The following is a 26,157-nucleotide window of genomic DNA, read 5'->3' on the forward strand; positions in this document are numbered from 1 at the left end:
GAGGAGACAATTAAAGAAGTTTTAGTTGGAAGCTAATGACACCCATATTTTGATTTGCTATACCAACGTGTCTGTTTAATTCTGGCTTCCTTCCCCAAACACTGTGTCAAAGACTTACTAGAAGCTATACAGAATATGAAGGTTTATTTCAAAAGAATACATTTGCAAGAATACACATAAATGCACTCAATGTAACAGTACCTTCTGCAAAAATAGGTTACATAATACCCAGTAATGAAAGAACAATCTTATTTCTCTACAAGTTAGAAAGCAGAGATAATAGCCTGGACAACCTTCAAAATGGAGGTTAGAGTTGTGTGTGTTGTGATAAGTAGCTAACTTTAAAGCATGACACCACAGAGCTAATGTTGGTAAAATCAAACTACTAGCACACAGCTGCAAACTATTCTTTTATACAGGATTAACAAATATTTTGGTTCCAATTTGTTTTTACACAGCTCTAGTGCCTCAGGGAAAATGCTTATCAAAGATACACAAAAACTATTCAAAATTACAACGTAACTATTAAAATGCCTCCAAAATTGAGAGGAAAGTAATCATGTTAAATTAAAAAAATTTAATCAGGACTTCCAGACAAGATTTCCTGTTTTTAATCAGAGAAAGTTTACAAGAGATTTCAATAAGTTATCTTGAAACCAAGCAGCTGTAGATCTTAGAATCTTCGTGGAGGTCCACCTTTAAATGGCTTAAATCCTGAGCCACTTCCCCTCTGCATGGAATTGCCTGTGATCTGTACAACTCTATTAATTGGTGAAGAGTTACTGGAAACAAAGGTTTTGAAAAAGTGTTAAGATATGGTAAGTATCTAAGTTCGGTGTACAGGTAAGTACAGTTATATCTCATATCACTCAACTGTGAAACTAAGTCTCAAAAGACAAAACCATGCAAGAGAAGACACTTTGCAAGGAGTCACTCACTTCTGTGCAGCTGAACAATACTGCCACTAACATGACAATTGTGGAGCCATGTGCTGGCATGGAAAGATGGGTTTGGATGTTGGGCAGCAGCAACCCACCCCCAGAAAGCAATGCTGCTTGCACTGAGACTGTTACACCTCCTAAGCATAATCAAAGCTTTGAGAGCTCAGTAGGTGATTGAAAGGAAGGAATAGTTTTTGTACCTGGTATGTGGAGACATCATGCCACCTCCACGGCCATCTCCCATTCTCCTTGTGTCATGATAGCCACTTCCTTGAGAACTAGGCCCATGCCATTCTTTTCTTGGTCCAGTTTCACGACTATGGCGTTCAACAACATGTCTGTCCTCGTTATAGTGCTAGTAAGAAAGTGAATGTCATTTTCAGAACAAAATGCGTATTTTGTTATCAACAGGAAACAAGCTTCTCAAGAAAGATAAGCTTACAGCTTTTGTGTATTTTACATATAAAGTCACACATCTTAAAATTTCAGTCCATAGGCAGCTAACACATGCTTACTTATGAGAGTCTTGTTAAAAATAACTCTAGATAACAAAAAGTAATTTGCAGTGATGATTTTGTGTGTATACAGGGAGTGAAGTTCCATGAACTCGTACTTTACTCCCAATTCTGCCCTGATCTCAGTATAATCACCGACAAGTATGTTCCATATAGCTACAGAAAAAGAAACACTGTGTTTTTTCAAATGCTTCAGGATCGAATAGCATGGAATCAATTTAAGTCTGCAGACTTTAAAAGACAAGTCATACAGAAAGTTTTTCTCTCAGTAGAACATTACAGATTACAACGACAAACTGCACTGGAAGTGGCAGGCAGCGCAAGGCTAACACCCCGAAAACAGGCTGACAACAAATTCTTAAAAGCCTAATCAGGAACTCATTCAGGTATTGTTCCGATCTACCTGAAAGACGTAAGAAGTGGGTATGTTTCCTGCAGTTTCTTGACTTACTAAAACATCCAACAAAAAAGAACCTTTAAAATAAAGCAAACTAACTCGAAAATAGCCAGAACACTTGCTATTGAGTTATACAATGCTATACAGTCACTCTTTCCAGCATGATTTTGCTTTTTCCAGTCTCACGCATGCACAAAAACACAAGAAGATGACTCACTTGTCCTCCACCTCTTTCTCCCATCACACCTCGTTCTGCTTCCCTGCTTCCATACCCAGAAGCACTGCTACGGCTACCGGGAGGTGCACCTCTCACGTGTCCAGACACTTCTCTTCCCGATCGATCTGGCCTCTCGCCTCTGTAAAAATTGCTTTTATCAAAATTTTGGTTTCAGTATAATAGAACTGGTACCAAATCATAGCACATGTAGACTTCAAAGATTCCTTTTGTTTTTCAGGTTCCTAGCAACTTGCAGTCAGCAGGTTAGACACATTATTCTACATCTATGTGGCTCTCTAAATAAAGCTTACATGTTATTTGTTTACATCTGCATTCATGCAGAAAAGCCTCCTTAATTGTGTGTAGCAACATGCAATAAGAGTAGACTGATGGGGGTCAGCATCAAGTTTACAGATGTGGTATAACATATGTGACAAGCTACATACAGTTTTTATCTAATGCTTTTGGAAAGTGACTTTGCTGTTCCTTATGAGGGGATCTGTTCTCTCCATACGCATCAATTTTTGAGGAACTGCTATGATGAATAAACTCTACAAGAACCAGTACCTTCGCTAGTCTGTTGGTTAGACAGCAAATTTACCTGCCATCCCGTTTGTCTGTGCTTATGCTCCCCTCACTCTTCCAATTTGTTTGCCTAGGTGGATTTGAACCAGTCTCTCTCGGATGTCGACCATGTGGTATTTCAGGTCTGTCATGAATTATCACTGTTCTTCTTTCATCTCTGTCTCCTCGCACTTCTCGTCTGTCTGTATCTCGAAGTTCACTTCTTGGTTGTGGTGGCTCATTTCTCCTAGACTCACTGAAGTTCTTAGGATATCTCTCAAACCCTGGCTCTTCTCTTCGTGCTGTTGGGCGAGTCTTTTTTGCTTCACCTTGATTTACAAAACGTTCTCGCCTAAGTTGTTAAAGTAGGAAAAAGTCATTTGCTTGTCTCCCATTTTCCCATTTCTCTGCACATGTAAGCACATGCCTGAGTGAGTATACAAAAATATTATTCATTTTTAAATTACATATTTATTACTATATATGTGGTATATATCTCAAAGATCCTTCCCACCCCAAATTGTATTTACTTCTACGGTTGTCATTTTGAATTTGAGTTCTTACAGCCAGGTTCTTTATGCATTTATCTGTTCACATTTTGGTCAGTACAATTTAAGCAGTTGTAGGGTCTCCTTTTCAACTAGTATGAAGCAGATGGTATGCTAGATTTTGAGTCAGCTAGAAAACATAATTCTAGTTCATTGCATCATAAAAGCAGAAGCCTGGAAGTTACAATTATGTGGTCTTAACAGCTGGTTATTGGAGATGTTTAATGGAAACATGAAGTTGGATCTGGAGCCAGCATTACTGCACAGTTGCATGGATCCTGAAGAAAGTGACTTGTGCAAGTCATGCTCCTATCTCTCAACAGTTGCTTTAAGCCTTCTTTCCTAAGGAGGTACATTACCAAGTAAGACAGATCTAATCTATGGGAACCCACTTAGGACTAGCTGGGTGTCTAGTCGTGATGTAAAAGAGGAGTAATAGCAAAAAATCTGTCAAAACTTCACTCAGAAAAAGACTACCAGGGATCTAATTTAAAGTCCTCAGAGAAAAGCAGGCTAGATTCCATGATATAAAGAGGCAGTCCTGAAGACAAAAAATTTCAGGACACTACTGCAATTCTAATGCATCAGAACTTTATAAAGCCTTTAGCATCATTTTAAATTTTGAACAGCAGAGACTTATCTAAACTTACCTATCAAAAGATGATGATGGAACAGAAGAACCTTCTGGATATCGTCCCCGTTCTCTGTGATCAAAATCATTAAACCTGTTCTGCTGGCGACTGTAATCTGAACCATGACTAAAACGTGCATCTGTATCAAGAGCCATCTTCTTATTCTCATTCCAGTAAGGATCATCTCTCCTTTAAGCAAAACAGAAGAATCCTCACATCAGTTACATGTATCTAAATCAAGGCCTAATATGCAGAAAATTAAAACAGACAACTGACTGGTAACAAAGACACTCATTTAACTTTTGGAAAGCCACTATCAAAGGTAGACAATTTAAATGCTAGTGAGCAAAATCATTTAAGAAAAAAACCACCACAAACATCCCTCTGTTTCAAGTGAAGATTAAAGACAAATATCAATAAAATATGTAATAAAAATCTAAGCAATAGTATACCATGTTGGGCAGTTTAAAAAACAAAATGAAACACTCCAACAAAAATACCACTGCAGCAAAGTTTTGCCTTGAAAATAGCCTTTTAGGAAAAAAAAAAAAAAAGTTGCCGTCTAGAAAAAAAACCAAACCAAACCAAACCAAACCAATAAAAGCGCCACAAAGCCCCCACAAATCAGAACAGCTTTCTCAGGAGGCAGTGTAGGAAACATTACAGGTTTGCTTACTAGGAACATTAAGGTACGGAGTGTTTACAATAACAATGTGAGCTACTGAGGTGTATAATCCGCAACCTTGAAAAATGAAGCTGTCTTTATTCCTCTGGTGAAGAAATATTACTGCTCTACTACTGTATCTACCATGACAACTTACATTTACTTTCCATTGTACTACTGATAGGTCAATTTTATGGCTAAGGTCTCAGTCCCATTCTTATAATCAAATAAATGTCAAAGCCAGTTCAATTCATGTGGCTCCAACAGCAAATGATAGATGTCATCAGCTTCAGTAAAAATTAAAAGCCACCACACTAACTTCTTGACCATCCATTTAACCAGAAATATGAATTCTTAAAGTAGAAGCTAACAAATTTCAACCATAAGGCAGAACAACAGCTTTTCCCAGCAAATGCACTGAATCATGTTATGCTCTTTTTGTACAATAATAATTAATTCACAGGATGCTTCTCCTATTTCATGAGTTTCTCCTACAGATAAGGTATGTTTCATGCTTGGCATAAACTGTTGTCAAAAACAAATAGCAGAAATCCACTTCTGTGAAGACCTGTTTCCAGTACAAATGCATTTTCAAATCTGACAAGGCTGGTAGCTGTTACTTTTTAATCAGTGCCATAAAACAATGGTTTGAGGATTACCTGTGATCTACATCACGTGGACGTTTCAAAGAATTCCTCTTTTCCTGTTCATAACGAAGTTGCTGCTGCTGCCGACGAAGTTCCTCCCTTTCACGAGCAATACGCTCTGCTTCTTTTCGACGTTCCTACCATGGAAGGGAAGGGTGAATAAACCCAACAAACAAAATTGCTCTTTGTTAGAGATACCTATACAACAGTTAGCAAGTATATGGAATCAATAGCCTTTAGTAGAAAACTATCAAGTGTCAGATATAATTCATCCTTGGATAGCATCTAAGATTAGACCACAGGAGCATTCTTCTCTAAAAAAGTGGACAACAGATCTGGAAAAGCTCTTGGCTGTTAAGATAGATGTATCTCCGGGTAATTTCTTGTATTGCTACTGCATTTGCTGCCCAGAAATACATCTCATTACATTTCCAATTATATTCTCTAGGAAAAATCTAGTAAAATTATGGAAGACTAGTATGGGCAATATGGTCTGCTGTACTTCAGTTTTAGAGAGACAGACACATATAGCCACCACATAAGCCAGTATCAAGAATTTGCCATCAAATCAGAAATCTAGCAAACATGATAAAGACTACTGTTGTACACTGTGGATTATGTAATGTTTGGTTGGTTCTTTTATAGGCTGGGTGAAAGAGCGAAGAGAAAAATTCACAAGTGCAAACTGAGTTATACTCCAAAACAATATTGTACTACAGTCCAAATTATAAATATGCACACCTGTTCAATACGAACACGCTCTCTTTCCAAACGCTCCCGTTCCATCCTTTCCCTCTCTAGTTTTTGTCTTTCAATTTCTAATCGTTCCCTTTCTCTCTGCAAGCATTCTTCTCGCTCATGCATTATTCGTATTCGTTCTCTCTCACGACGTTCTCTCTCAGCAATTTCTCTTCGCCTACAGAAAAAAAAAAGGTAGCAGAAACTCATCTGAAAAATTTTCTCATCCCATATTAACATCACCATAGGTATAGACATTAAAAAAAACCACAAACCCACACCTATTGGGGAGTAAGGTCTTGATGGAAGTGCTGGTATTGGAAGTCTAATCCTAGTCCTGAGTAGCCAAACTGGTTTTAGCACTTTCTACAGAACCACTTAAGCAGACAAAAGATACTAGGAAATGTTATACAAAGAATCATCATTCCTGATGTATTTTAATCTATATCCATATTTCTATGTTGTCATCTGCCAGACAATAACAACAGCTTAGCAAAGAATATGATTTAGGTCTTAAATATAAATTAATGTTTTAGCTCTCATCATCTTCAAGCTAACAAAAATTTACTTATTTTATCCCCAACTAATAAGACAGAGTAACATAACCACTCTGACTTGCACAGGTTAGGTACACTTGTCAACAGCTTCATTTTGCTTTCTCCTTCCTATCTCATAGTACAGCTTGTAAGAAGCAGGAAAGGAATTTTCTTCTGTAAGTTTTATGCTTGCTGGGAATTCCCTTGTTTAGGGAAATCCAGCTAACACCGCAAGTCTTTAACTATCCTTTGCAAAACTTTGGTGATATGAAAAGAGCAGAATAGAACAGTGTAGCCATTTAATCCTTTTATTTAAAGGGACAAGATTGTGTTATGCTTGATTTGTCATTTAGATATACAACAGTTCTCTGTTTAAAAACATAACAAACAACCCCCAAACACTATTTTTGGCCACATCTCCTAATCAACCAATCTTTCTGAAAACTGGCATGCAATTAACACTTAAGAGGTACACCACCCCCAACTCCCCCCCCCCCCCCCCCCCCCCCCCCCATAGCAAGCACTAAGTTACATGTGTACATATATGGCTATAAAAAGATTACACAAAAATTTTGGAGTTCATTAATTCATATAAAGATACTGTTAGAGTCCCAAACTTTAACATCTGAGTAAAAGTCTTGGCAAAATGCATTCTGATTGGATTTCTAAATATAGTAGCTGATCAATTAATGCATAAAATAGCCTTTAGCAAAAAGTTGAATTACTACCTTCGGAGTTCAACAGCTCGTCGTATTCTTTCCAACCGAACCATGTGTTCTCGCAATCTCTGTTCCTTCATCTTTTCAAAAGGCAAGATATCCTTTCTACCCCTGTATTCCCTGAATTTCACTTTATCTTGAATAATACGCTCTTTGTTCCTCAATATCTGTGGCTATAGATAGAGATTACAATGGTTATTTCAGAAGTCTCATTCATTTAGGGAGATTTCTGGATGCTATGTTCAAGTACCTAGCTATTCCAAAGCATACAAAGTTTCTATCTAAGCTTAACGGTTTGTGATATTTTCACTGAAGAGTCAATACACTATCAACTGTAAGGTAGTATCAAATCAGATGAGGATTGCATCAAATCTATAGATACTTACTTTATCAAACCTTCCCCTTCTAACTGTCCTAGTGTGGCCTTGGTCTCCTTTTGTTTGGTCTAAAACTACAACTTGACCTGGGCTTTTACCACCTAGTGAAGGGGGGAGAAGAAAAAAAAAACAAATAAAAAAAAGGAAAAAGAAAAAAAATATTTAACACACACCCCCACCCCCAGCCCCGCTCTACTTGCCTATTACAGATTTTCCCTAGTGAAATTTCCAAATCTCTAAATTGAACTGTTACTGGTAGGAGAAGCATACCAGCATATGTCTGTAATTAAGAAGTAACATAAAATATGGAATCTTTTACATCAGCTCTAAAGTAATACATGTTACTGGAATCTAAAGAAAAGAACAGGTGCTTAATTGTCTGGTTTCCGGTAAGAGCAAGAATATGCCCCCCAAACAAGTCAGACACACAAATTTAACAGGAGGAAAACATGGCTACATTGCATACTTATTCTTTTCTTTTCTTCAGTTTTTTTAGTGGATTCTTGATTAGGGCCACTTGCTCCATTATCACTCTTCTCATCTTTACCTTCTGTTTTCTTGGCTTCTTTACTTTCTTTTTTTTCAGATTTCTCAGATTTCTTTTCTTCTTTTTTGGTTGATGGAGTTCTTGTTAAGAAAGAAACACACAAATGCAATGAGGAAAATCCAACTTGAAGGATTTTCACAACTTCAGAAGACAAATGAAATAGCTTACTTGCTGGCTTTATCACTTGATGCAGTCTTCTTATCTCCCATGCTTCTACCCGAACCAGACTTCTCATCACTTTCCTTTTTCAACTCCTTTTTGGAGGGATCACCCTTCACCTATATTTTTTTCCAAAAGCAAATACGTTAATACAGATTCTTGCATAAGATGGTCTGGTTTTGGAAAAGTTTTCATCTTATTAAACCTACTTTCTCAACAGAAATTTGTTGTCCATGCAGCTCTGTTCGATGGAGGTGTGCAATACATCTAGCCACTTCTGTACTAGAAGACATTGTTACTATGCCGTAACATTTTGCCCCTGGGCTTCGTGCATTTGTGACCACCTTTGCACCAAGTACCTACATAAACAGGTACAATTTAGGTTTTGAGAGAGACATTTCTAGTAAGGAAGCAATGGTACTCCAGTATTTTTACCCTAGTATATAAAAACCAAAACAAGACCTCCCCAACAGCAACAAAAAACCCACTCCACTAGAAAGACTGACACTCCAAGTTTTCAGAAGCATAGAATTCCATGGGAAGTTGCAGCTTTGAGAACTTTATCCCAACTTTCACATCAAGACGTATTAATGCTTACATCCTGTTTTGACCAGTCACAACCCTCATGTACCTTATCTAAATGCTTCTTTTGACAGTTACTGTCAAAATGCATTCACAGAAACACCACTGATCTGATTTGACAGTTAATCTTTGGCAGATGAGCCCCCACAAAACAGTCAGCAGCTGCCAATTAACGGCAGGAAGGTCTAAGCAGTATTATGTAGTAACTTAATAAGGGAGCCAATTCTTCAAAGGCATCTAGCAAATGTGTCAGTTAAGCAATTTTAGCAACCAGCTCTTTGACACCTGCTTCTTGAGAAAGCATTAAGCTGTATGTTGCTGTTTCCTGCTAGAATTTCTGTAACTACTGGAGCCAGTCTTCTTGATGCAGTCATGCTCTAATGCAACAATTTTACCTTTCTGGGAACCTATAATGGTACAGTCATTTAGAAATGAGGTATTTCCCAATTGATTTAAAACTGGGAAGCTAAGTAAATACAGGTAACAAAGCATCTTTACAGCAAAAGCAGTCAAATAATTGGAAGCTTTAACAAAATAGACCATCAGGTTTCAACGTTTGTGAAGGCATTAAATAAAATCACCTACTAAATTAGAAAAATCAGATATCCAATAATCAGTACACATCCTAGATACTCATAGTGCTAAGGTTCTGACTAGTTCCCAAGATACAATAATGTCACAACTGCACAGGCTTATACAAACACTATGAGTTCATAGTTATCAGCAATTCCTTTGAGAGAATGAGAACTGAAACAAAAATTGTTTTCAGACGACTGCTTAGATTATATGGATTCTGCACCGTTCTATGGAATTTTTATGTTAAATTAAACCAAAATAAAGGAAAAAAACTTAGTTGAGGCAGCCTGTGAATAAATTGTCATGAAAAGAGCCCCTAAAAGAACAGACAAACTGTCACATATTTTTACCTATTTTTCCCATTCATAAGCCCTCAGAACACATTTTAAAAACAGTCTCCCAAAGCAGTAGGTTCTATAAAAGACTCTTTACATTACAATTTTACTGTTTAGTACATTATCTTACATTCATGGATAAATACAGTTGCTTCAAAAGAACACACCCACCATTATTTAATTTAAAGGGTTTTTTTGCCAGTCCTGACCAGTTGTATCTGTGACTTTTTTTTATAACTATCATAACTTAACAGGAAGAAAAATTCATTTTAAAATTAACATATGGTTCTTCCTGTAAGCACGCACTCTTACTTTAGATGCTGAAAGTATTGTTTTTATTTTTAGGGGTTTTTTTGTTTGTTTGGGGTTTTTTTTGTTTGTTTTGTTTTTTTTTAAAGAGTGCTCTGATTAGAAGTTTCATCTCGGACTTTTATTTAAATCAAGTATCACTCAATTCCTGTAACTGAAGAGGAAGGGGAAGACACACACACAATACACATGGTATCACAACCCATGAAATACCTTTCCATATTTGCCAAAGAGATTTTTCAAGTCAGCAGCTTTTGTGTTGGAAGACAGTCCGCTAACCCACAGGTTTCTAGTTGAACTTCCACTGCTACCACTAACACTGCTTGCACTTCCTGAAACAAGTTTTACAAAACAGCCAAAAAATTAAGGAGACAAAAGGTATCATGAATATTGAACTATACTGTTGCTGAAAAGAGAAACTTAGCCCGTTACCTTTAAGTAACTGTTTATCCGGTTACCTTTCTTGAAAAGACTTCTATATAAAAAAAATATATGCCATAAGGTTTCATTCATTTACCCACGTATTGAGACCAACAGTTTGTCTAACTCATACCCAAATGACAGAGCTAAAAAAAAATCATACAATTATTTGTTAAAGGTGTCTTTTACCCCTTGTTTGGGTCTGTACATTTAGGTTCAAATTGCTGGTTCTTATCGGTAACTTCCAACCAAAAAATTTTTTGCATACAACATTTGTTCTTCATCAGTACAACTTCACACCTCTCCCATTACCAAAGAGATGGCAGAAAGGTAAGTAGAGGAGACACAGTTAATCCTACCCTCCAGAACACTGTGCTCAATTTCCACAGTTTCTTCAAGTACCTGCCCTCCATCCAGAGTATCTTTTTAAAAATACTGCTGGATGTAGAGCTGGATGCAACCCACCAAAATGATTTCTTTAGTATTTTCCTTAGTATGTGGGAAAAGCTGGGAAAACATTATATGCCTTAAACACCAACACACACATCCCCCTTATATTAGCCATTTTTGCAACAACATAGAACTAAGCACGCAAGAGATTCATGGGATCACATTCCCAACATCTTTTAGTCTTATATTATTTAGTTCAGTTTGATTTTGTTTGCTACTGCTTTTGAGTATGGTAAAATGTAGCCAGTCATACAGGCAAGACCAGAACTGGATCTCCAGTTAAACAGATGGAAAATCTGGTGGTACGCAGAGTTTTAAAATGTAGTTTAACCACCTTGAGGAAAAGGGTAGTTCTCCTTCTTGAGTGCATCAAGATGAACTAAGATCACAAGGCAACAAATCTCAGATATTGTCTAACTAGGATTATCTTGATAAGCCATGATATTCTTAGAATATCATTAAAGAATCACTATACTGGCTTTGGCTACGTATTTTAAGACAGCCTTATGATAGTTACCATTAGAGTTATATATGCTACATGAAAAAGACACACATATACAAAAGACTGAATTATGTCTGTCACAAAAATTTCTCCTCAGAAATTAATTCATCAGGTAAAGTTCCATTCATCGATTAGTGATATGCAGGAGGTTCTGTCACAAATGTTTTGGGCAGAGAGCTAGTAGCAAAATAAGGAGACACATGAGCTTATACAAATGCATTTGTTCAACTATGAAGCAACAGTATAACTGGTGGCATTAACGTGCTCTTGAGCTCCGCTCTGTCAATTTGTAAACACAATACAGGGTTTTTTGGTAACAGACAGAAACTCCATGGTAGACAGGTAGGTCCAACTGTAATGCATTAATCAGCCACAAGTGCAATTTTGCTAGCTGGCATCTCAGCTGTCATACTTTGTTTGAGAGTCACTATTTAAAAATTAGCTAGAATTAAAAACAAGACAAAAAATTTCATCGGTGTTACATGTAAGTACTTGCAAGTATTTTTTGCTTGTTTTGCATATAACATCAACCCAAAGCATTTTATATAAGTTATAGCAAGCTTATTTGAAAATTATGCCTTCTCATCAAATCAAAGACTTGGGAAACATTAAGTGGAATTTGCTCCCCAAAGTATTTTGAAAGAGGAGAATATATTTTCATTGAGTCTTTAGAGTAAGTATTTTCAATCTTATGAAGAATCTGGCATAAGGAGAAACAAATAAATATATATAAGCACATACATATAGCTAATGACTACTGTACCTCTAGCATAATTTACTACAGATGGATGAGTTCAATTATATAAGCCATTTTAGTACATGGAAAGCAGTTTCTCAAACAGAAAAGCATTTAGTTCAAGACAATACTACCCTAACTTTGTAATAGTTACCTTTATCATCCTTTGATGTTGTCTTGCTTTCTTTAGATTCCTTAGTAGAGCTAGAGAAGCAAATTAAAAATCAGAAGAAAATTGAAAATACAGCATTTAATAAGTGTTGCAATTTATACTACTAATAGACAAGTTAACATTTCAAAAAAATAAAAATAAAAGGGCTAGACTGTATATTTGAACAAATGATTCCCTTATGGATTCTTGCACTGATTTTCCCCAAGGTGCCTGAAGATCTAGATTTTCTGACAACTCTATTCAGTGGATATATGGCAATCTTCTCCAGATTTCAGGACGGGGACTTGACTTCATTTTGTGTTCTTAGAACTGATAGCTGTTCATTACCATCATCACAAGGACATTTAAAAAAATCGTCAATTTGAAAAAAAAAATAAATAAATGCTGACAATTCGACAATGCAATCAGTAGGACATAGTGTCTATACGAAGATCTTGAATTTTAAAAAGTAACTTATGGCGGTCAAAAAAATCTATAGGCAGGAGCATAGGATACTAATTATAAGATTCTTGCTGCTACCCCCTTAATGTAGAGTGATCTTATTGAATGCTGGTACTCAGTATCGTAAAGAACTGACATAGAAAAACAAACCTCTTTGCTTGACCAGAGGCCCCAGTAGACGAGGGACCTTTCTTCAAAGTATCCTTTTCTTTGTCTCCAGATTCTGCTTTCTTTGAACTTTCTCTGGCTTCCTTCTTGACGGGATCACCCTTCACGCAGTCTTCCTTCTTACCATCTTTATGGTTCTCAGTCATCTCATAGTCCTTGCTTTCCTTCTCCAGGCTCTGTGAAATGGTATCCTGCCCATCCTTTGGCTTACTTGCTTCAGAATCTGTAATTTTCACATTTTTACCTGTTTCTAGGAGGTCATCACCATCAAAATCCAGAGTGATGGCATCTTCAGCCTGGATTGTGACCGATATGTTATCATCCTCAGCTTCTTTCACAGAGGTGTTAGCTTCCATCTCTTCGTGAGCCGTGTGATCAGCCTCAGCTAGGCTTTCTTCTGAAGGAAGAGGTTTAGATACTTCTTGTGTACCATCACCAGAACCTGCTTTATCTAAGAGGATTTAACAGGAATAAATATGGCAAAACAAGAAGTTTAAACAATTTCATATGCATAAGCTAGAATAGGACCTAGAAAATACAAAGCCAGTTATTAGCACTGATGGAAGGTTAGAAAAAAACACAATGTGTATTAACACAAATATAAATCCTTTACCCAGGATCACTTATTCTTCATGGCAAAACACATTTTCTAGAGACAAATACCAAACATTAGAAGGGAGAATATGGTTCCATCCTGGAGATACCCGTTCTTCATAAGTAGTATCCGTTTTCCAGTTTAGGATTTAGCGTTCCAGAAGAAAATAGTTGCTTTGGATGCTCACAGTTTGATTTAATCTGTCTTTGAATCTTCCTGGTTCTAGGACTTCTAACCTTCCCAAATCCGAGAGAATTACAGTCTTGGAGAATTTCAGCCAGTCTTCCATGCTGCTGTCCTCTCTTGCTTTTCCTTTCTAAGCAGTTGTTTGGCAGTCAAATAAGCTGTACAAGGCTGCTGCAGAACACAGAGGAGTGAGCTTTAATCCAGAGTTCGTAGACAAACGGTTCTCAGTCTTCATCCACTAGAAAGATTTTCCGTCTCAGTCCCACATAGGCATCTCCAACCGTATTCTTGGATTTGCGCAGATAAGACACTTTAGCCATAGGGTTCCTCGTAAACATGGAGTCTGTAGTTTTATCCTGTAACTTCAGTAATGTGTTTATTCCATCTTGTATAAAGTGATGGTGTTCCATGTCCGTTCTAGTCCACAATACGTAGAATCCTTAAGACTTCTGTCCAGGAAGTCTGTTTGCCCGAATGCATTACATTCATTCTATAGTTTCACTAATGAGCACAGCTTAAAAAAAAAAGGTAGCCACTCCACAGGTTTCCAAACACTTGTTTTACCATCCTATATACAACTGGTATTTCCAAGGGACAGTAAGCCAAGCATATGATGGTCCATACATTGTTGGGTGCTCAATTTCCGTGTAAGGGTGTATCATTTCACTCAAACATCAGTTACTGCAGTGCAAGTTGAAAGCTTTTGCGTCAAGACTTACCGTATATTAAAATCAGAGTCCTTGAATACTATGTTTTTTTAAATTAAGAATCATAGTATTACAACTATATTATACATCCACCACAGTAACTGATAAGTACTGTAATCAACTCTTAAGAGTAAAATAACTCTTAGGAGTGAAGTAAACCCACTGACTGCAATGATTCCAGGTGCTGAGCTTAATAAGGAGACAACTGATACTTTGTACTGGAGACAAGACTAGTATCAATAAAAAGATTGAATATTACAAGAGAAAGTTGCCTGCTCTACCAGACTAGAGACCTCTGAACTCTATTAAACTTTAAACATACCTTTCTCATTCTCTTCATCTTCACCATCCTGCAAGAAAAGGAAGTTAAGACTAAATGTCTCCTACTTGAAAACCTTGGAGTTCATATTTTCCACAGAATTTCTGTCGCATGAAGGCAAATTAATGAACTGAAAACTGTTTCCAAAGAAAAGATGATCTAGAAACCAAGCCTGTACATCTCCCTTATCAAATTACTGAAAATTTGTATGAAACTTCATTGGTATCTGTTTGCAACACTTGCAGTTTGCAACCGGTTGGAACACACAACTATTTTCTTCCCCCTCTTAACTCAACAGGACATCTCTAAACTCTCCCATGTCTTGCTAAAGCCTTCAGAATGGATCTCACACTGCTGATTACTACTGTCGATAAAATGCAAGCAATCCATCATTAGCTTTAAAAGCTTAGGACAGAAGTCAAAAACTAGGCAGACTTCCTCCACTAAATACTTAAAAATGGAAGCCATGATTTTAATAGGTATTTACTTATTTATCATTAGCCTTACTGAGCAAGACATGCTGTATGAGATGTCCCTTCTCAGACATCAATTCCATGTAACTCAGAATGACTTTCTGAACTTAAAGATGTTACCCAGGTTGGTATTAACAACAAAGAACAACCCACACCACCCCCTTCCCACAAACATTTCCCTAATACAAATGTCTAGGTTAAAACAGGAGTTCTAAACTCTGGTATAGGCTGTAGATACTATGTTACCATTTGGTACAGACCTCTAAAGTGTTTAAAAGATTTTGAAACACATTCATTGCTAAATCTATGCACTGAATACTCCCAAATTGTAGACTGGAATTTTTGTTTAAATATGATATCCTATTTGGAAATCACAATTATCTGCATTACTAAAAAAAATATGAATGAAAGCTTCCCATGCTGTTTACCTTTACTGTATTACATCATCTGCATGCTGGAACAAAATGCCAGTCTTAATGATCTTTTCCAACTAAGTAGACATGAAACCAGTTTAACAGAACTGATTTAGAACTTACATGGACAGCTGGAAAAGTGTAATCTTCTATTTCTTGACCTTCATTTTCCTATAAACGTAAAAGGGACTTGCTCAGCAAACTATTTGTAAGACACGTAAACATTCAGAGAGTCAAGAGATTTGGTTAACTCGGAAAACATTTTAGTTAAGTGGATACACACTTGATAAGGTGAACATCAGTGAACAGTTCTCATAACTTTCATCCTTCAGTTCAGTGTTCAGTACTCACTATTAGTAGTGACACAGTATGTCACTACTAATACCAAGGAAAACCACTGAGGAACTCTGTATGGACTGTGGTAGATTTTTATCCATCAATGACACAATTGTTCAAGGCTATTCAAACACACGTCAAGGAGAACATAAATAAAAGAGTACCAAATTATCTTTTCAAGCTAATCAAGACAAACTGAAACACTAGTTCTGACTTCCTAGTAATACAAACACACTAAGAAAATCTTACATTTTGCTGATAAAAATGCATGTAAAATACAAAGTACCTGACTTTCAGAATCCTTTTCTGCATCTTCTGTTGTCTCTGCTGGCTCCAGGTCATGATATCGTTTCTTTTCTGCAGATGGTAGTTCTTTAGAATTCAGGTTCTCATCGTCAACAGATTCTTTAAAGTCCTTTAATTCATCATTTCCATCTTGATCACTTGCATCTTGAGTCTCCAGTTCACTTTCCTTTTGGTGTGAACAACAAATATTTGTCATAACTAAGGGTATTAGCTATACTCTAAAAAAAAAAAAAATCACTGCTAGAATCACTGTTTCTGGGAAATACTGTATCACATCCATAAAAAATTCACAGCACGTTTAAAAACCCCCACACCTTCACACCCTTACACATCAACAGCTGCGAACACAGTAAAAACAATGCTCCAAATTTCCACATAAATTAGTGCAAAGAAAATAGAAGCTTTTTTTGGTAAATAAAGCCAAACATTAAACTTAGATACAAACTGGGGAAAAAATTTACATACTTTTATTACCTTGACAAAGGAATCATCTTCAACTGAAGCATCACCAGTTAATTCATCAGCTTCCTGCTTTTTACCTGAAATGATAGGATATGCTCATGACTAGAGCTTCTATGTAGAGCAGACTTTCTTTCAATATGGATGTGTTGGGCCTTAGATTATTATTCTCTATATGCTCTAATTTATCTGAACTGTTCACTACAATATAACCCTCTCAAAATTGAGTACTTTTAAGGTAAGGAGGAAAAAAATGTCAGCTGAGTGAGCATGAACAATCAATGCTATTGCATAAACAAGCAGTTACATCTAAGTTTGTGATTTTAATACCAATCCTTCTCCTTTGAATGATAATGGATTCCAGGATAACATTAAACTGTATGTTTCTACAATTACTGGAGTTAACTAGACATTATGATTTAAGACTTTGGAAAGGCCTTGCTTTACACAATAATTAGCATCACTGAGCAATTTAGGTTAGACAGGACCTCTAAAAATCAGCTAGTCCACCCAAGCTCCTGCTGAAAAGTAGTGCCACGTTCCAACTATGATCAGATTGCTCAGGGTTTTATCTAGCTATGTTTTTGCGTATCCATAAGTATGGCAATTGCAAGCCCCTCCAAGACACCTTTTTCAGTGCTTTTCATCACTACAGGGAACAATCAGCAGAAAAATTGGGTCAGGTGAAGCACTTGGGTATTCTACATGTTCTTTTCTGTACTAAAGGCATGTTCCATTGAAGAATTCTGTTCTTCTAGCACATGCCTGTTTTTCTCTAATAAAGATGTCTCTGTGGAGTTTCTTACTAGACACAGTTCTCTTTGAAATCCATCGCACTTAATCTTCTGCAAAAACAAGACCAGAGAACACTAGATACAAACACCTCCACAGAAACATACTCTTCGTAGAGCATTCTGTCTCTGATTCATTCTATCAAAGATTAGCCTATGCAATGGTTTGCAGTAGCTCAAGGTACAAAAGCAGTTCTCTCAGAAAGCAGCTTTAGAATCTACTGAAACCCAGTGTCAATTCAAGAGGCAAATGAGATGGCAGTCACGATCAGTTTTATTCTATAATCAAGTCTATAGATTTTTCAAAAGGAATAGAAAATAAGAACATAAGCCAAAGTTTGATACAGCATGGACATTACTGCTACCTGGAATAGTCAATTTTCTCAGCAATTAATTTCCACAGTCTTTCATACAATGTTCTTAACTAGCATTCCAAAGCTGGAAACTGCTCAACTACAGGGCAAGAAGAGAGTCTAACATTTTGGTTTTACTTAGGTTCTAATTGGTTTTATTCGTTTCACTGAAAGGTGGCACTCTGATAGTGCTCCTATATACAGCATACTGTGGTTTTGAGGTCAGACACACACTAGTCTCCAGGAGAAGACACATGGCACAAGTTATTTCTACAGCTGCAAAACATCAGATCTAAACATTCAGATCTAAATGCATAGAGAGATCTTGCCGCTGTTTTTACTTTATTTAAAACAAAACATTCCTGGTTTATATTTGTAATGCAACAGATATGTGAGACTTTAGTGCAAAAAGCCAGCAGCACAAGTGTACTTGTGAAAGCTACTTTCCTTAGGAAGAGGAGTGCGCTTACACTGGAAAGGACGGTTTTTGATATGCATCACAGCTAATGCTTGAAATCTAGACTAACAAAAATTTTGTTTTACTATTTGGGCATTCTGTGATAGAATCTACAGCCACAGATGTCTTCAGTATACATAAAAAGCAATGAGAAACACCAAGGGTTTCTACACACATTCAACTGTTTTCTGTTTTACCCCTCTCATATTGCAGTTCTTCTGTTTGTTAAACCCAAAAGACCCAAGTTTTTCCTGCATCCCATATCCAGTTAAGCATACACAGAGACGGGAAAACACATAGAGCAGATGCTAGACATATTTATCAACTATCTAGCATATACTATCATGAAAGCTATTTGAATTCACTCATTTTGCCTGAGGAAATCTGGCAGGTGAACTAGAACCCAGATTTTACAGGGAGTCGAAAAAAAAAATTGACAAAGCTACCTCAAGTTAGTCCCAACATTCTGCAATAGCAGCCAGAGCGCTATATTTTACTGACATGTCCTCATCAAGAAGAGTTATTCCTTTCAGTGATGAAGCTATCCATATCTTCTGTTTGCTGCTAGATTATGCCAGACAGGAATATATGTTTTCATTAGACCTTCTTTAGTCTGTCTGTCTGTCTTTGCATTATGTCCCATTTAGTCTGAATACCAGAGGTACTCCGAGGCATAATGAGACCTGAATGATGACCTTCACTTTTCAGCTTCAAGCCAGAGATTGGTAAGAAGTTTGCTTTCCCTCTCAGTTCTCTGTTTCGGGTTACTTTGATCTGGTTAGAATCACATTTCTCAAAAGTGACACTTCACAGTTCTAATACAGATAGTTTTCAGATATTGGTACAGTAACTTGCTAAAAAAGTCAGAATCCACAAAAATTCAAAACTTTTCCAGATAGGTACTCATCCACAATGGGCTACTGAAAGGCACACTTGGCTCATAATTTCACCTAACTAAAATCAGATTGCAGACAAACACCTTTCAGAAACACCGTTTCCATTAACTTGAGACCAGTATCACTTAAAGGAAAAAAAGTGTAACAGTCACAGCCAGAACAGCCAGACCTTCTGCAGACAACAGGCATAGCAGGTTTCAAGCCACACAAGTTGTCATCACATGATAAAATTTCTGTACAGATTTACCTATGCAGTGGCTATTGAAATGTCAGTGGCGTAAGCAGCACTCACCGCAAATCTGGGTGCCTAAACACCACAAGTACTAATTTACTTTGGAATGATGGCACTCCTTTATAAGCCATGCTCGATCCCTTTTCTGGCAATGGCAATTGCTACACACCATAAAATTGCAACATACTATTTACATAGAGAATGAATCTTCTCCTTCAAAGCAAGAAGAAAATTTAGAACATCTTTAAAATGTTGGTGTGATGTTATGCAGGTTTAGTTTTCATCTCATTTACAAGCCTTGCAGTAGCATAAACTTGTTCTATCTATTCATGGTCCTCTACACAAGAGATTCAGGCTACCTGAGTGTATACAGAATTATAGAACAGTGTATTTTGGACAAGTCATAAACAAACTAGACTTCCACATCTCATGCAAAAGTAGAGTGACACACTCATCATAAAATTCTGGAAGAATTAGCATTTCCATTTCTTTCGGTATTCCTGCTGAAACCCCCAAAAGGGTTCCGTTGTATCTGAGGCTAAGGATTCATCAAAAACATAGGACATGACACAAAAAGGAGAAAGGCAAAATAAAATCTTTATGATGGAATAATCTCTTTATAACATTATTTAGTTAAGAGGTCTGCTGCAATGTGACTAGCATAATTTGCTACAATACTAACAAAAGTAAATTATCCTGTTATATTTCTGTATTCTTAAATGGTATCATATGGTAACAAGAATATTTAAATTTTCTACAGTGTCTGCATGATACTGCTTAGTCACTTATAGTTTTTAGAAAGGATGTGCTTCGCAGAGCCAGATATCCTCTAAAGAATCACCAACTTGCTCATAAGATTTGCGATCATTTGTAATCATATGATTAAATATAACACTTTCTAGTGCAGCTCATTACACATATCACTCACCCCCACTGTAATGAAATTACTCAGGAGGTATTTGGCAAGATTACTTCTTTCTATCTGAGGCCACATGGAAGCCTTACCTACAAGTCTGTTGTACACCGTTTGTATCTTGCTTCGATAATACACAGTATACCATAACTTAAACAATGAAAACAACTTTCCAATATTGGAACCACCTAGGCAAAGTGTTTCTAAGGTTCAGCCTGCATGTTATTTTTCAAGTGTTGATTACAACTTACAATATCTTAAATTTCTATCATCAATACTGAGTTCAGCTATTTTAGCTCTCTCCCTCTATAGAAAGATTACTTTCTATACATCGTCTACTCATTAACATGCAAGAAGAAAGTCTAGTATAAAACTAATGTTCTTGTCACAAATAATTTACATGTATCTTTCCACAAAAGAGGAGAAAGTATTAATTTCCTTATAATGTACTCAACATAGAGTAAAACACCTGAGAAATAGTAGAGTCTCAACAGTTAGTTTAATCTTGACAGAAATACATAAAAGTTTGCAGGGATATATAGTGATTGAAAACCACTGGTCAGATATCTAGAAACAGTAACAAATTAACAAACCCACTTTGTGAGTCAATTAAAACAGACATGCCTTCTAACATTAAGAGTCTTAATTAGCTGTGCAACAGCACTGTGTGCAAGGGCACATACTTCCCACACTCCACCCTCCTTTTGAAGGCCAATAGTGTACACTTAGGGTAGTTTTAGCAAAGAAGTCAAAATTAGTTGGGCGGTAGCGTAAGCCAGTCACACTGTCAGTTGTCAGCATTTGATCTAAGAAACAGCATTGTCAAACCAGAAACTCAGTTGGAAACTAGAGGGGTACTTGCGACATGAAATAACAGGCGTCTAACTGGCCTTAGAAGCTTGAAAAGCAGCAAATAAACATCTTTGCTCACATTAACACTCTGGGGTTAAAACTGATTAGCCTAAAATCTGTTCTTCATCAACACTAATTCCAAAACTTGACAGAAAAGTAACTTTCAATTACCAAGTTATGATGTATCAATATGCTACAATATTTTCAACTGCGGATACTTCAAATGAATGTTCACATCAGAAGCATTTGAAAGATATTTCATACTAGCAGTAACTTCCTCTAGATACCAGAATAAGCAGCAGAATGTTCAGGCTTGAAAATAACAGCTTTTTCCAAAAACTGTCACCTTTTTACAAAGAGAAATTTGTCTATAGCTACTAAATTCCAGGGTGGAGAGGCACAGTTGAGGCAATTAAAGATGGAGCACTTTGTTTAATCTTTAAGCTCTCGAACTTTAATTGGCAAAACCAACTGATTTCACCTGTGTAGCTCTTCTGATTAGCTGTTCTGCAGTTGTTCTTTACCCCAAATATTTAATTAAATTAGCTTCTGGAACAAGTGTTAGATTTTTATTAACTTTGCATACAGAATTGATCAAGGATTCTTGCTGGATTACTGAATCCTTCTGCGAGCATTCTTTAAGTCATGATGCAAAAATCCTCCAATTCTACATTTTCGCGATGAAGATCCACATGGCTTCCTCTATGTTATCCCAATTTTGGGCAAATCAGTAAACGCCCTATTTTAAATATGACTCTTTATTCATGCAATATCTTATGCTGCAGAACGTGGTATGGGACACTGGCAAGCTGTTGTTTTAAGAGAGAAGGTCTACGTTCAAGCCAGTTTAGTCAAGGCCTTATCTGTAAAATGCTGAGTAGAAGAATGTTTCTTTCCTATCTCACAGCAAGTTGGCTCTGTATCACCATCAAAAGCTTGTCAGTAAAAACTGCAGTATATACTCAGTTGATAAATCAATTTAATCAGGCCATTACAAAATCCTGTTTTATGAAAGCAAGTCCCACTCTTAGCCTTATTCCTATTCTTCTCCATTTCTGTCAACATACACACAAAAAAGCAACAAGAGGGAAAACAAATATATCACTCACACACACACACTATTCCTGCTCTAATTCAGCCTGCATCAGTATTCCAGATCAAGTTATTCTAACAGGCAGTACTAGGGAATTAGACATCTCACATTTTACAGAAACGTTAAGAGTTGCAGCAAAACTGGTCACAAAAGACATTCGGATCTCAAATCGATAGCCATCTGACATAGGCCCACTGCTGGGCCTTTTCTGAGGCTGTATTTGATTTGTAAATGAATATCTAATATTCCTACCCTCCTCTGTACAGCAATAGCAGCATGAGGAAAAAATACTATAGGACTAGTAGTACCGTTAATTTTACTGCTGGACAACAGTAAAATAATTAAAGACCCATTAGTATTAGTCTGAAGCTGTGGGGCAGGGGGGAAGCAAGCATTAGCAAAAGTCCTAAAGCTATGTGCTGGCAAAACCAGTAAGGAGGCAACACTAATCATAATGAAGAGCTTGTACAAGCACAAGGAGGATCAAGACAGTGAATTTTAAATGAAAAATCCATCTTACTGAGTTCAGTTGATGGGCATGTATGTCCTACATGCCTTTGAAAGTTCTGTAGTGACACACTAGGGAATGGATTTTTAAAGTGCTAGATTTCTAAGTTTTGAAGGATGCTTTCTGGTTACTAGTTACTCACTTCAGCGGAGAGCACCAGAGAGAGGGATAACATCAGAATCAGCAGTTAACACATACATAGAATATTTAAAAAGAAGAAATATATTATTTCTTACAGTTGGAAGTAAACCAGTAAGATTAAAAAGTATTTTCCCTACACTAATTAGTGAGTTTTTCTTGTTTCACACTTGAAGATTAAATACAGCATTAACCTCTCATACTTTTAGCACAAAATTTGCTTGTAAGACTTTCATAATACAAAAAGTAATGAGGAAAAACTCAAGCTTGCGAAGTGAGCAGGTAAGAACTTCATGAAGGTTGTATTTTATGTTGAGGCTTACCAGGAACATACATGTCACATATATGCCTTACTATTCAATTCCACAGAAGAGGTGGCAGGGAACAGCTACTGAAGTGCTGCCTCAGGCAGCAGCGTCACTAGTAGGCAAACTGCCTTTGCGGTAGCAAAAGAATATAACCAAACAAGAAGCTAGTTCAAGAACATTATGCACATCACGGTATTAATTTGGAGAATAGGAGAATGAAAAACAGCCGATAAGTGTTCATCACAGCAGAACAAGTAGCCATTTAGATCTCTACATGAAGAATTGTGGAAGCATTTCCTTATTTAGCTTCCATGTAGTTTTTGTAAGCATCAGTTACCTTTCCAGAGTAAGGAATAAAGGAATGTCACAGAAGAAAATGAAACAACACTGTGAAACAGTTAATTTCCTTTCAGTCTTCTAGTGTGTCAAAAGTACAGATAAGTTATTCAAGTTTCCTAAGAAGATAGATTTTATTATTAAACTCCCCATTCACAGCACCAAAGGCATGAATATCCACTTCTTCCACAAAACTCGGCCTAAGGCAAGTGACAGTGGTATAAGATTGATCACTTCCAAAAACATCACGTGTGAACATTCTTAGCATATATGTTCAATTAAGAACGCTATGCATAAAACGAACGTTTTCTTTCACTGTATTACTTGATTACAGATGCTCTTGAAACAACAGAAAACCAAAGCCCAAACAAAAATCACCCAGAACCCAAACTCATGAAACAATATTTAAATACCTATGCAAAAGAAAACAGAGTCAACACAGTCACAGCCAAATAGATTAATATAGAATCTAAATAATTACTTTTCACAATAGAAAAAACTAAGATGTCTTCATTAGACGTTTCACAGTGAGCCTTCAAAGCCCATTCAGTAAATTCTTATTTATAAATCCTGCCTTCAGTAAACAGTATGCTAATAAATCCACACAAGTCCTCTTCAGGCAGTGACCCCCTACCACATATTACCATACACTCATCACTAGCTTAGGTCCAGCACCTTCTCGTGGTTAAAAGGCTTCTTAGCTCTCCCTTTGCTGTTGCATAGACACTTCCAGTCACTACAGAGATATCCATCCCTAGTACTAGGGCCGCATGGCAGTCCCTATACCTGCTTTGCACCTGTAACACTCCACATCCAGGACCTCTGGTAACACTGCACACTCCAAAAATCTCACAGATCATCTACACAGCCTCAGTGCACACAGCACAGACCTCCAGGATCTGCAGGCAGTACAGCCACTACCGCATAACATGTCTCAACCCACCCATTTTCCATCTATATCCACTATATACATCTATATCCATCTATATACACTACCTATACACAGTGACTGAAAACAGATGAGTAAGGCAAGAGAAGTCTTATATGACAGAAATCATAAGCAGTAAAATGACAGCTGTATCCAAACTACAGGCCACATTTTCACCTTCTTTAAGGTGATTTATGCAACAAAAACTGTTTAAGAATGTAATGTGTATCAACAGATCTTAACCTTTGCCTTTAGTTGGTTTCTTGGTGGGTGTGTCAGCCGAAACAGTTATTTCAATATTATCTGGATCACCTCCTTCCTCTTCAATAGCCTAAAGAAGACAAAAAAATGCAATTTTAAATGTATTTCAGTGGCAAGCTTAACCATTTGACTTCATCAGAAATCAGTGAGGCAAACAATTTTTATTTTTCCATCTCAAAAAGGTTTTATAAAACACTTTGGCTTAAGATTTTAAGTGAAAGCTGGAGGAGAGGGAGGAAACACTAACAGTAAGAGTTTAAGCTATTAAAAATGCATTTTTGAAGTACAGCTTATCAAGAACCAGCACATTTGTATTTGGAATCATAACATTAGAAGGCTCCTACGACATTCACGATGACATTAAGTGCAGCACAAAACCCAGAGAAAAGGAAGCACACTAATCCTACAGCAACGGGGCTCGCCCCAGCAGCCGCCCGCCGAGCTGCAGCACCCGGGGCGGCGGACAGGCCGCAAGGCCGCGGGGCGAGCTCCGCCCGCCGGGACGGCGAGCCCAGCCCGGCCGCCGGGAGGGGCGTGCCGCCCGCTGGGGCCGCGCACGGCCGCCGGGGCTGGCCGGGCACGGCAGACCCTCGCCCCGGCACCGACACCGGCGGCGACACAGGGAGAGGTCCCGCCCCCCGCACCGGGGGCAGCCGCCGGGGCCGCAAGGGCCCCGCCCCCGGAGCCGGGCGGCCAGCAGCCGCGGGCCGGGCCCCTCGGCGGGTCGGGTCGGGCCGGGCCGGCCCCCCACGGCCTGTGCCGGCCTCTCACCTGCTTGAGCCGGGAGATGAGCACGGTCTTCACCCCGGTGATGTCCAGGTTGCGGCGCTTCAGTTCCGACTTGAGATCGATGACCCGCAGGTCGGTGATCTTCTTGCTCTCAGTGGGGGGCAACGCCGCCACCGCCGCCGGGGCGGCGGGTGCCGCGGGAGCCCCCGCGGCGGCGGGAGACGAGGCGGCGGCGGCCATTTTAGGGCGACTGAGCGCGGCAGCTGCACGCACAATGAAACCCCCCCTCCCGCCCGGCCGGGCCGCCGAGTACCCGGATGGAGGCCGCGGCCGACCTGGCGGCGCGCGCAGGCGCGGTGCGGCTCACCTGGTCCCGGGACCTCCCCGCGAGAGGTTGGCGGCGGGCGGGCCTGGCGGGCGGGGGGGAGCCGGGCTGCGCTGCGGCCCGCCGGAGCCCGCCCAGGAAGGACGGGCCGGGGCTCTGCACGGCTTGGGGCTGGGCTCTGGCTTCTGCAGGGAGCGGCGCTGAGAGCCATGAGGTGCCCTGGGGCGGTGCGGGCGGCGGGGCCGGGCTGGGCCGGCCCTGGCCTGGAGGGAGGCGCGGGGCTGCGGGCCTGCCCGGGGGCGGGGACGGGACGGGACGGGACGGGACGGGACGGGACGGGACGGGACGGGA

The 26,157-nt window shown here is 38.5% G+C and overlaps 2 protein-coding genes across 6 annotated transcripts in view; one reads left to right on the top strand and one right to left on the bottom strand.

The window, feature by feature from the left end:
* Window positions 1–125: 125 nt before the first annotated feature.
* On the bottom strand, window positions 126–25,813 carry SLTM (SAFB like transcription modulator). Of its 4 annotated transcripts, none has more exons than XM_042803748.1 (21): window positions 25,524–25,813; window positions 24,735–24,822; window positions 16,693–16,766; window positions 16,208–16,393; window positions 15,709–15,756; window positions 14,703–14,730; window positions 12,875–13,343; window positions 12,266–12,315; window positions 10,217–10,335; window positions 8,411–8,560; window positions 8,211–8,320; window positions 7,962–8,122; window positions 7,505–7,596; window positions 7,128–7,291; window positions 5,867–6,041; window positions 5,138–5,262; window positions 3,833–4,003; window positions 2,672–2,986; window positions 2,071–2,221; window positions 1,142–1,296; window positions 126–782 (listed from the first exon to the last, which is right to left on the bottom strand). In XM_042803748.1, the coding sequence occupies exons 1-21, from the start codon at window positions 25,719–25,721 to the stop codon at window positions 674–676; spliced, it is 3,138 nt and encodes a 1,045-aa protein (XP_042659682.1). In that variant the 5' UTR covers window positions 25,722–25,813; the 3' UTR covers window positions 126–673. The 4 variants fall into 4 exon arrangements, with proteins under 4 accessions (XP_042659682.1, XP_032846143.2, XP_042659683.1 ...); XM_032990252.2 differs by having other exon boundaries at window positions 16,702–16,766; window positions 25,524–25,812; XM_042803749.1 differs by having other exon boundaries at window positions 2,071–2,209; window positions 25,524–25,811.
* Window positions 25,814–25,852: 39 nt separating this feature from the next.
* Window positions 25,853–26,157, top strand: part of RNF111 (ring finger protein 111) — a 57,397-nt gene continuing 57,092 nt past the window's right edge. The window contains exon 1 of one of the 2 annotated variants that reach the window (XM_042803752.1): window positions 25,853–25,874. Coding sequence is in view for 1 of the 2 variants with exons in the window: in XM_042803751.1 (XP_042659685.1) it covers window positions 26,016–26,020 (5 nt within the window). In the remaining variant the exon portion in view is untranslated. The other variant, XM_042803751.1, reaches the window with a different exon arrangement.

The sequence above is a fragment of the Tyto alba genome, unplaced genomic scaffold (assembly GCF_018691265.1).
Source record: "Tyto alba isolate M040663 unplaced genomic scaffold, T.alba_DEE_v4.0 Super-Scaffold_41, whole genome shotgun sequence".
Taxonomy (NCBI): domain Eukaryota; kingdom Metazoa; phylum Chordata; class Aves; order Strigiformes; family Tytonidae; genus Tyto; species Tyto alba.